This window comes from Micropterus dolomieu, linkage group LG11 (genome assembly GCF_021292245.1).
Source record: "Micropterus dolomieu isolate WLL.071019.BEF.003 ecotype Adirondacks linkage group LG11, ASM2129224v1, whole genome shotgun sequence".
Lineage (NCBI taxonomy): Eukaryota > Metazoa > Chordata > Actinopteri > Centrarchiformes > Centrarchidae > Micropterus > Micropterus dolomieu.
In genome coordinates, this window is record NC_060160.1 from 6,211,195 (window position 1) to 6,223,652 (window position 12,458).

The following is a 12,458-nucleotide window of genomic DNA, read 5'->3' on the forward strand; positions in this document are numbered from 1 at the left end:
GTTTTTTTTTTATTATTATCTTATCTTTGTCTGTAATCATCTCTCAACCCCTTATAGTCATTTTGAAACTCCATTGTAGGGGCTCAATCCCCCAGGTTGAGAAGTAATGATGTAGAGCTCAGTGTTTAATCAACAGGTGACTCTGAGAGTGAGAGCTAGAACTAATGATGTTGCTCCAAAACGAGGGGAATCCATTACATGATATTTTGTCTCCTTCTGTCATGATGTGTTTTTGAATCTTGAAGTAAGGTGGGTTTTAGGGTTAGAGATGAAGGTTTTGTACCTTGTTATTTTGAAGCACACAGAAACAAGATGTTAAATCTGATTTACTGTGCTGTCTGTTTCTGCTCACCTGACATGTTCTCATGTTTCAGGTGCAGGAGGAGCGCATTTTCCACCAGCAGGTTAAATGTGTCATTACAGAGGAGAAGACCTGCAGAGTCTGCAAGAAGAAAATAGGAAACAGGTAAGACTCAGTTTAGGAATTTCATTTTCTTTTTCTCAAAAGCAAACTTTTTTGGCATAATTATGAATACATACATACATACATACATACATACATACATACATACATACATACATACATACATACATACATACATACATACATACATACATACATACATACATACATACATACATACATACATACATACATACATACATACATACATACCTTTTTTTATTTATTCTACTTTTACTTATTCTAAATATTATTATTGCACATTAGCCTTTTAGATTATCCTCTTGAGTATGCCACTCCCACATTTCACTGCACATAATCAAAATATGATACTGTCTGTGTATAGTAACAGCATCCTCCATTTTATGTCTTATTTCTCTTTTTATCAGCTTTTTTTTGTCTGCTGTTGTGGTTTTATTAACTAGAACACAATTTTATTCCCTGAGCAGCTGTTCATTTCATATCCTGTTCCTTTTTAGTTTGCTCTTAAAAAATTGAATTAAAGTCTTGTTAATCTGCTGTGATGCAGTGAGTAATAATCCTACCAACAGTTAAATTGTCTATTTGTTTATCTTTCTCTTTCAGTGCATTTGCCAGGTATCCCAACGGCGTGGTGGTGCATTATTTCTGCTGCAAAGACCGCAACGTGTGTCCCACTGAGCAGTAATGACTCCACCTGACAATGACATGACTGTTTACTAATAAATAACCCGCCCCACCCCACGGATTTCAGTGCATGGACATCCTTGAACTGGAAATGCATCAGAAGGTTGGAAGTGAGTTGAGTTAATTGCCAGGCTGTGGAATTGGATGCTTGTATCCAAAGGACCTTACAGAACAAGTGCAGACATTTTTTAACCTTAGTTACCTTGAGCACAATTGTTGTCTTGCTCTACCCGCTGAGCAGAATAGGACATCCTCCTGAAAGCAAAGGCTTGCGACTTTCTTTCTCTTTGTGCATGAAGTATCAGGAGGAATGTCCGGGGTCGCTCAACAGGAGGGGGAGAAATAAAGAGAAAGAGGGATGTAGACTCTGAAATTTGAAAAGCATGCATCACTGTAACGCTAGAAGGAATTCACAGCCCTACATGTCGCCTCGGAAGAAAATGGGCGCTATTGACAGACGCCCAGAGGAAGTGGAGCTGTAACAACAGAAGTTAGTTCTCACCAGGAGATGATTACAAGCTTTATGATTTTATCTTTTCTCTCTCTACCTGTCTCCCACCCCTCCTGTCACACTGTGTAGGCCTCAAACACTGCTTGTTATGCCATATACACTGCAGGAGTACTGTTAAATGCCTTTTGTGACTCTGAAGATTGTACTTACAGTATAGTCAGATGTCTGTCTTTTTGTTAGCATGTGCTGGTACTGACTAAGCAAAACAGCATTCGTCTTACTGTGTGTTTGACGTTTTCGTATTTTATTTAAACATTTGATGCGGCTTCTCTAACTAACAGTATTCATTGCTATGTTCTTTTCCTTATTTACTGTCTTTATACTTTGTGAATGTTTGCTACCGCACACCATCCTCTCTATAATGCATTTTTTTTAAGTCATCTGTCTTCTTTGTATTCATTTTTTGTTTCTTATTTTAAAAGTTAATGAAGTGGAACTCATTTAAAGTGAGACTTTGCAGCTTTTGAGTTGAGATTCTTTGCAAGTTTGCTGACATTAGCTACCATTAGCCACCATAAGCAACTGGTCATACCAGACCAAGTAATGTCTTCTTCTTCTTCAAAAGTTATATAGTCTCGCTCTAAGACAGATCACAAAAATACAGCACTTTAAAAGTGGATAGATGTCCTGTTTATTTATTGTGAAATCACACATCTGCGTGATAAGAACTGGAACTAATGTCAATTACTTGAACGGATTGATTGATCTGTGCATTTTAATAGCAATATTGTTATGAAATGTGTCTGTGTACGGTCCACATGGGAGGTAATTCAAGAAGCAGTACTCCCCAGTTAATTGAAAATGAAATAACAAATGGATGTTTATTTTGAATGAGTTCAGATCCACAATGTTATTGCTCAGTTGACTTAAATTACTTGTCTTTTGAACCACAAAGTCTAGGTTTGAATTTTTAAATGAACTTTACCATAAGTTGTCACATTACCTACATCTCCGGCCCCTTTAAATACCCGCTCCTTCTCCTCCTCCCCTTCTGCTCTTAAAGGTTTGCACACATTCTCTGCTAAGACTGTTTCTGATGTTTGTTTTTAGTGGGAGCATTTGTACCGGGGTGTGTGTGTGTGTGTGTGTGTGTGTGTATACTGTATAAAGAGTGTTAATGACTAATTTCAAATTGAAGTTATTTGATTCTGAGCAGCGACCCATCTGTCTGTCTGGCTTTAATCATTAATAAACAAGGATTTCCACTCATGTTTGTGTCTCTGTGATAGCACACTGTTGCAGATGTTCACACTGATGCTTCTGGTATGTACTGTTTAGGTGTTAGCATCCTATTTCTGCTAACATTTAGATTTACTTGAAGCAAACAGGATTCCTCTTTATGCTGAACAATCACAAAGCCCTCATAATGTGAAAATATACTTTGAAATTCTACAGAAAAATGTACAGAAGTGCATTAACTCCAGGAGGAATATGAATAAATAAAGTTAAAAGATACACTGTCAAAATTGTGAGATTCTTAATCAAAAATATGAAAAGTCAAAATTAGGATTTATCAAGTAAAATGATTTAATGATAACTCAAATCTATCAAATGTGAGGTAATTATTTATTAAAAAAATAACTCTGGTAAATCAAAATGTTTACGTATGTAAGATATTGTCATGATTTGTCTATGAAGATTCTCAGTCATCCAGGTCATAGTTATCCAACGAAGGTTAAAATCAAGGGCAGCTGGACTTGGTTGAAGATACTGGAAGACGTTTCGTCCCTCATCCAAAGGACTTCTTCAGTTCTGACTGACTGGCAGGGAAACTCAGCTACTTAACCTCAGTGGGGTCGTTGGCCCGGGTCATCGATACCGCTGGTTCGTTAGTGTTCCTTGTTGCTGTGACGACAGTCGTTACAGTCGTTAAGACTACCTGTGGCCAAGACTGAACGACCGTTGTTGGTATCTTCACCTGAGGCCAATAGGTTACGTTACCTAGGGAACGTAACCTAAGACGAAACGTCTTCCAGTATCTTCAACGAAGTCCAGTTGCCCTTGATTTTAACCTTCGTTGGTTGTCATGATTTAGAATATCTTAAAGCTGGAGTAGGCAACTTTGGAGAAACTAGATAAGTATTCAACCAGAAAACTACCACCGCCTACCTACTAACCCCCCCCCCCCAAAACATGTTTTCATGCGCAGTGCGTGCATGCATATGTAGGACAACCAATCAATACTTATTATAGTCCCACGACAGCCACAAATACTGGATTTGTAGAATTTTTGCATCAGAGCATTTGATTTAATTCTACAAATGTAACAAAAGTTTCTGAAATACATTACCTTCCCCTAGCTTTAATATCGATTTAATCCAAATTTTGATATATGTCACAACTGTGACTGTGTGTACTGCTTTAACTAAGTCATGATTGTTTAAGTTTAAATGATGATAATTCAATATTGTAAAATTGACTATCTACATTTTAAAGCTTTGTTTTACTTTAGTAAGGAAACATTACTTATTAATAATTGCAACATTTGCATGATAATTTTTTTGTTAAATGTAAAAAAAAAAAAAATTCTATAATGTGTCTTATATTACATTAAAGGCCTTATTCTTCCTGATCCCATACATGAAGAAGAGTGCTCATGCTCCACATTATCTACTCATGGACAGTCAGCATCCCAATCTCCCATCTGGAAGTCCTTTCTCCATATAGGCCCATTATGCTTGCTTGCTATGGCACACTGGAACTTGTCCTGCTAATGGACTTCCTACACTGAGCCGAGCCAGCTGGTGTAACAGAATCACAACAGCCCGACTGCTCAGCAACACATTTAGTCACACACCCTCACGATAACGTCTGCCAACTGCTTTCTACATCGGGGCCTCGGATGGATCCTGATGACTCCCTCGTCTGGAAAGGGAGACAGGGCCCAGCCTGAGAACTAGGCCTCAACCAGCAGAATATGTTCGGCTGATAGACACATCACTGGAGCATATGGAGAGCTCCAGCGTGATCGTACGAAGGTCCCCTGTGACTTTGAAAAAGCAGTTCATGAGGCCTGAGACAAACACTGAATAATTTATCACGCTCCAAATTATTGTAGCTGTGTGTGTGTGTGTATGTGTGTTTTTTACTGGGATGCTGTAATGTCTTGGAATGGTGCGCCCATGTGCAAATGGAAAAGATGTTCCAGTTGGAAGCTGTGAGGCCAGAAGTTTGCCCAGTTAAACCCAGCCCACCTCAGCTTTATTTTCTGCTAAGCTGGCAGAGAGAAAATATCTCCTCGGTTTTTATTCAGTACTTGATTGTGTAAACACTGAGCAAATTACGAAGAAGAAGATGTGATGAGTGTTTTTTAAATGCTGAAACATCTGGTTTTTAGCCATGCTATAGAGGCCTGGCTCCATGGATGGCAAAGTCGCTTTGTCCCGTCCACCACTCTGGTCCAGACAGAAACATCTTAACAACTATGAAATTTTGTACAGACATTCATTGTTCCCAGAGGATCTGTCCTAATGACTGTGGGGATCCCCTGACTTTTCCCTCTAGTGTCACCAGCAGGTAAAAGTTTGCACTATTCTAGTGAAATATCTCAACATCTACGAGTGGATTGGCACAAAGTTTGGTCCAGACATTTATGGTTCCCAGGCGATGATTCATAAAAACTTTGGAGATCTGCTGATTTTTTTCTCTAGCTCCACCATGAGGATGGTGTCATTGAGTTGAAACATCTCAACATCTGCTGGACCGATTGGGACAAAATTTGATTAATTCATTCAGGCTGTCCTCAAGAACGTTTTTGATCCGCTGATTGCTATGATCAAGTCCCTGATGCAGCTGCACTGGAAATAACTCTAAACTCTATATGTCCTCTACTATAGGGAAGTTACCACCAAGCACAAAATGGGCATACCAACAGCCTCAGCTGGACTGTGTTTAGTTGTAATTAGGAAACGTTAGCATGTGAAGACTAAATTAAGACGATGAACTTGACAAACGTTACATCTGCTAGCATAGCTGTAGACTCTTAGCCTTGTTTTTCCAAACTCTGCTGGCCTTCAGCCTCTACGCCGATTTTCACACTTTGAGGATTGCAGTAAAGCTTTTTTGATGAACTTTTTCTTTGCTGACTGTAGCTTATACAATCACAGACACTGACAGCTGCTGCCTGCTAAGCCACAGCAGGGTAGAAGTGGGGTATTAATACCCATTTCATAGAAAGTAAGAGCTTTGACAGCAAGTAAAGTATACAGCAAAGTATGTTTCCCAGGGAATCTATTTCTCTATTTGTCATCGGATTAAGAAAAATGCCTCCACAAGGATTATTTTACCAAGATATGATTTAATTTATGATGTTTTATTATTTTAGAAATGTGTGTTTAGTGGGTGTGTATGTGTGAAAACTGGCTGCCTCTTCTTTTCTCCTAATCCCCCATGTGCCTTGTGACAACATGGCCTTCAGTGGCTTCCAATCGGCCCAGTTGGCTTTGCCTCTAGGCGGATGTGTTGTCCCTTTTGGCAAATATAACCTACCTGTTAGTGTGAGCGTTCAGCTTTTCCTTGCCTTGACAGAGAGAGTTGAGAGCTCACAACACTAGCAAAGATTGTTTACATAGAGGATTTAATTTAATTTGCAAATATTTGTTCATGGTTTGCCTGTCAGCTCTGGTGAGTGATGGGTGAGGTTTAAAACAGGACACAAGAGTTAGTGGCAGGGTTTTACAATATCTGCACGGCAGGTTAGTGTACTTTCATGCTCACAAGTGTCTGTGTCCTGTTGCTCCACCCATCTGGTATGACTTGCATAAAACAAACCACAAATGATGCTTTGTTCCATCAGATGTTTCTAGGAAAAAAGCTGTAAGCTGCACTGAAAAAATGACTGATTTAGAAAACAGTTGTACTTATTTAAGGATTGGAGGTCTTACAGTAACTCATAGAGAGAACCCAGCTTAAGAAAAGCAGCTGGTACTGATGGAATTTGAGTTTTCTGGATCCATTTTGTGATATTAAAATGTTTTTTGCTGGTAACCAACAGTAGAAGATGAAACATCATAATAGGTTATAGAGATTTGGATTTTGGATTGCTGCAGAAAATATGTTCTTCTGAAGTCAAAAATGACACTTATATGCAATGACATTTGCAAGATAATCTTCATAAATGAAAACCAATTTTATGATTTTTGAATTGTAAATGTAATCGGCAGAATTAAATACAATTGTCTAAAGCTAAATGCTACTAATGACCACTAAACCACTAAACTTCCAATTTGATTTTGCGCTGTTCAGCGTGATGACGTCCCCAACAACCTCTGAAGTCTCATTTAGCAACTTGTTAGCAACCGCCTTTTTTATGACACGTAAAAGTTAATTTACTGACGTATTTTATGTTGTAGAACAACAGAACTTTTTTCAGGCATCTAACCAAAACCTAAATGAAAAACCCCACTGACTTCGAGATAAAAGAACCAGAAGTGTACCTTAGGTAGGACTCACTCCTGCAGCACTTCCTGCAAAGCTCCGCTGTTTGGTATCAAAGATCTACAACATAGAGGCCATATGTCAAATTATGGTGTCAAATTCCTCAGAATCAATGACCAAAAACTTCTTTCAAGATACTGTGTGCGCAACAAACTGAGCATACAGATGGACTGCAGACAAGAGTAGTGTGAAAAGTTTCTGTGGGATGTTTGTTTTTTCCTGCAGTGAAAGGTTTTCATCATTGAGTCTACAATCTGCTGCAACATTTATAGCTGCCTCTGAAGCCTGCAGGGAGTGCTTCAAATTCAGAGGACAGATTCTGGATGGAGCGAGACTTTAAATCTGGAACATGGTCTGATGTAAAAAGAGTTCATTTATCCAGAGTTTACTCACTAAAGCTGCTTGTTGTTGCAGTGAAACATCATGGGAAACCTGCGCTCGTTCCCTCCACATCAGGACAGAAGCTCAGATAAATTCCTGCTTGCTGTGTGTGTCTGCTCTCTGACACTCGGTGTTTGCTTAACACGCACACATGCAACACACACACAGGACTGAACTTGCACAACGCAGAGCTCAGTGATCACCGGTTACAGTCGGGAGGCATTTGGCTGAGTTTCAACTATTATCATGGTGGAATTCCATAAAAGCTTACAGAACTGTGTGTGTGTGTGTGTATGTTATTTACACTAAGACCTCTGTGTGTGTTTTTCTTCTTATCTTTCTGGAAGATGTGCATGCAAACATGCATAATGAGACCTCTGTGTAACTTTGTTTTGGGCCTTTTGGAAGCAAGGAAGTGCATCTTTGTGTGTGTGTGTGTGGATACTGGGATTTCTGTGTGTGTCTTTGTTGTTTTTTTCGGACTCACTGTTTTGGCATAGTTGTCAAAAATGCCAGCAGTGATTCTCGGCGGAACTAAAAGGCTGGTGACGGTCTGTGGGAGTGTCTGCAGAAAACGCACACCCATAAATACCACCTTACTTCCTGCTTCAGGATTTGTGCTTGTAGCAATCATAACACAACGCTTTTGTAAATTCCTGTGGAAAGAATTCTCTTTTCCTTTGCCGTCCTCAAAGACAGAAAGGACAAAAGTCCTGATCAGAACAGAAACCCTCAAGCTGGTTGAGATTTTTGAACACAGCACACACGCCTCCACAAACTCCTGTGGGGGTGTTTGACCATTTTTGTGCCGATAAATTCTGCTTAAAAAAGGGGCAGTTATTCTGTCGTTGAGTCCCTTTCTAGATTTACTACCTTTATTTTCATGGTTTCAGTTGGGAATCAATTTTTTCAGATATGCTAGCAAGGTAGCTCAAAGAATAGCAATGTTAGACCACTTTGGTCCTGAATGAAATATCTCAACAATTCAAATGCATTACCATTACATTTTACACAGATGTACATGGTTCCCAGAAGATGAATTCTGCTGACTTTGATGATCCTCTGACTTTTCATCTAGCGCCACCATGAGGTTGACATTTGTGATTTTAGGTGAAACGTCTTCACAACTACGTGGATGGATTGCAATGACACTTGGTGACACAGATTCAGGTTCCCCTTAGGATGAATTGTTCACAACTTTAGCGGATACTTCATCAGGTCAAAAGTGTTCCAATACTTTGGTTTAATTAATACCTCAGCCGTGCTCACCACTAATTAGCATATGTTAGCATGCTTACACGCTAAACTAAGATGGTGAATATGGTCAATATCAGCATGTTAGCATTGTCATTGAGGGTGTGCTACCATGCTGAGCAGGGACTACAATTAATTTATTGACAGCTTATTTACATTTACAGCTACCACTTTAATTAAAAAATTCAATTAAATATTCATGAGCCATTAGCATCAACAGAAGACTTACTAACATTTCCTGTTTGCTTATTAGAAAGTGAGAAACTCATGAGCCGTTGTTAATGACATAATAAATATAACTGCAGAATTTATGTTTATTACTCTTTATTAATGGCTTAACAACATTTACAATAACTTTGTGATATCTGTCTAAAAACCCAGCTTTTTGCAACCCAAACATGGTTCTGATTCTTGATCTTTTAACTTTTAATTGGTCTGTGAAGGGGAAGTTAATGATTTATTCACATGAATTCCTCTTTATAAAGGATGACTTATTAAAAAGTGGGAATGTTTTTTCTGTCTGTTCTTGCTAAATATGTCAATTTCTTCAACAAAATAAAATAAAACTCTGTTGTTTCCGCTTGTTGTGATCAGTGGGCTGATTTTTGGTTAAAAACAGGCCAACTTTTTAGTCCTAGTTCCCACCCAGTATATTTGGCTTTGGAAGGTCTCCCATTTTTTCCCTTGTTTCACTGCCGACATGGGAATGTGGAGCTTTGTCCTTCCATGAGTCTCAGGAGACAGATTGTTGACACGAGTGGTAGACTTACCCTGTTGGAAAGTTTACATGTAGCCCTGGTTTCTGCTCTGCACCCAGTCCTCTTGACATAACCAAGCCAGTTAAGGGCTGGGTTGCCAGGTCCTAGGGCTGTGAGTGTGCAGTATTCCCCACAGAGATGCCAGGACCAACACCTTGCCATGACTGCTGTATGCTTTTATCATTCCCTTGTCTGAACGTGCAGAGACTTTTCCTCCGTGCTTTGAGGCGTCACTGTCTTCCCCAAAGATAACAGTGACAGCAACGCCGCAAGAGGCACAGCCCTGTCCGTACGAATGAAGACAGATATCTCCCACCCTTGAGCCAGATGTGGCCCTGACCCCTGTGACCTTCCCTCTCTATATACACAGGCTGGATGTGGGGCATTTCTCTTTTGCTGCCAGGTCTCTCCATGACAGGATGGAAGAGAGGGAATAGCAGCTTACATGTATAATGAGATTAACCTCCAAGTGCAAGGCTTCAGAGAGACAGCAGACACAGTCCACCTCTGCCTGCAGCTTGTTAGACTCTTTGATTTTTAGTGCATTTACATGTTGTGATTAATTTAACTGATGAAGAAAAGAAGGACTTTTGAACAGATGTCTGATTTGTTTGATATAAAATCCAACTTCCAACATTTTCACATTGTAACTGCACCTTTCATTTATGTTGCTTTGTGTTGCATTATTCTTATTTCTGAAGAGAACTTGTGAAATATAGGCAACATAATGTCACATCAATATGTTTTTAGCAGGCTGGGACTTTGATATAAAAGGAATTTTTCAGCAATCTAAAAACATCTATAGTAAATGTTAGTTTTCCTATTTTACATATCACCTCCATATATCTAAGGATATGTTTTATTCTCTTGTCAGATAAAAGAGGCGATTTGAACAAAGTGTGTGTAACAATAGTAAATGTGGAACTCCAGCAACTTAGTATTGCACTTCCTTAATGTTGGGGGACCCACAAGTGACAGAATCCTGATTTTTAGTCCCTAGTATGTCAAGCTCCAAAAACGCCAGATCCTACATTTCCCATAATACACAGCGCCTTTCATTAGACCCCTAACATCCTGAATGCTCACTTCTTTCAAACCCCACACTCCCAGTTTGTAACAGCTTTCTGTTAAAAGAAAAGCTAAATGTAGGAGTTGTACCTAAATTACCTAAATATAGGAGAAATAAAAGCATGTGAGGAAATTTAAATAAAAAGTAATGTAGAAACCAATTAAAGTTAACATATTTCATCAGAAAATAGCAGCTCGAATGCTTCACAGATAAATGACACAGTGTACAGCTGCAGATGAATTTTCGCTTGAGCTATTGATTTTGTTGTACTCAGTGTTGCCTCTCCCCCCGCTGACTCTGGATCAGGTTTCTTTGCTTGTGTTTCTGATGAGGGAAAACTTGGCATTCCTAAATCCTGATGTTGTGGTGGTGGGCCCAGCTGTGTGGACGCCTCGCACACATACACACACACACACACACACACAGTATACTGCTGTTAGGTGGGGTTGGATGAGCTCATTCTGTGGGCTGTTTTAATGTTTCTTCTACCAGAGAAGGAATACGACGAAAAATTTCATCCTCCTCAGCTCTGTTATGCCTCTGGGGTGTTATTGCTCTGCTCTGATTTGTTTGCTGGTCTGTGCAGCCGTTTTAAGGCCGTTATGGATTTTGGAGAGGGGTCCTCTGAGTCTAATGTATTCCGACAATTTTTTTTACGCCTCTGATTTATTCGTACTCTGAATAAGTCATAGTTGCAGAGGTCATCTGTGCAAATCCAGAATTAACTCAGGAGGAGTTGAATATTCATGATGCTGGTGTTCAAAGACGGCAAAGGCCTCTTCATGATCAATTCAACTGCATTGCTAAATTTGCTCTGTGTGGGCTGCAGGCTCTTAATTTAAATGTATAATTTAATGCATAGGCAGAATAATGTGTCTTCTTGTTATACAGTGAGGATAATAAATATGTTGCAGTAAAGCTGCAGGTCTCGTTTTGATTGTGGCTGGAGGGGGAGCAGTATGGAAGAAAGTAAAGGGTCAGTTCACTGAAATTGACACATTTACCCATAGTGGTATTCAGTTTTCATTGAAACTACATTATATACATGGTTGAGATAATTCTGGAGCTGAGGCTGATATCTGTAAAATGCAACACGTCCTCATACCTAAAAAACAAAATAGGTTGATTGGCAATTGTCCCAAAATGACTGTTTTCCACGACACATACAGTGGGGGAAATAAGTATTTGACCCCTTGCTGATTTTGCAGGTTTGCCCACTTACAAAGAATGCAACAATCTACAATTTTAATCATATGTACATTCTAACAGTGAAAGACAGAATCCCAAAGAAAATTCCAGAAAATCACATCATATGAATTTATGAAAATTGATAACCATCTGATGAGGAAAAACAAGTATATGACCCCCTGGACAAACAGCATGTTAATATTTTGTAGAAAAGCCATTATTGGCCAGCGGTTTTTATAGTTGGTGACAAGGTTTGTGCACATTTCGGCAGGGATGTTGGCCCACTCCTCCCTGCAGACAGCCTCCAAATCATTCAGGTTCCGAGGTTGTCGCCTGGCAACTCGAATTTTAAGCTCCCTCCAAAGATTTTCAATTGGATTCAGGTCTGGAGACTGGCTAGGCCACTCCAGAACCTTGATGTGCTTCTTCTTCAGCCACTCTTTTGTTGCTTTGGCGGTGTGCTTAGGGTCGTTGTCGTGCTGAAACACCCATCCTCGACCCATCTTCAGCTCTCTCACTGAGGGAAGGAGATGTTGGTCCAGAATTCCACGATACATGGCCCCGTCCATCCTCCCCTCAATACGATGGAGTTGTCCCGTCCCCTTGGCTGAAAAGCACCCCCAAAGCATGATGTTGCCACCACCATGCTTGACGGTGGGGATGGTGTTCTTTGGGTTGTACTCGGTGTTCTTTGCCCTCCAAACACGACGAGTTGAGTTGAGGCCAAAAAGT

The 12,458-nt window shown here is 39.7% G+C and overlaps 1 protein-coding gene across 2 annotated transcripts in view; it reads left to right on the plus strand.

Moving 5' to 3' along the window:
- vps39 (VPS39 subunit of HOPS complex) overlaps positions 1-2,849 on the plus strand; it is a 29,267-nt gene extending 26,418 nt beyond the window's left edge. For both annotated transcript variants that reach the window (XM_046062237.1, XM_046062238.1), the window contains exons 23-24: positions 375-466; positions 1,049-2,849. In XM_046062237.1, coding sequence (XP_045918193.1) covers positions 375-466; positions 1,049-1,130 — 174 coding nt within the window. In that variant the 3' untranslated portion in view covers positions 1,131-2,849. The remainder of the gene's footprint in view (positions 1-374; positions 467-1,048) is intronic.
- The last annotated feature ends 9,609 nt before the right edge of the window (positions 2,850-12,458 follow it).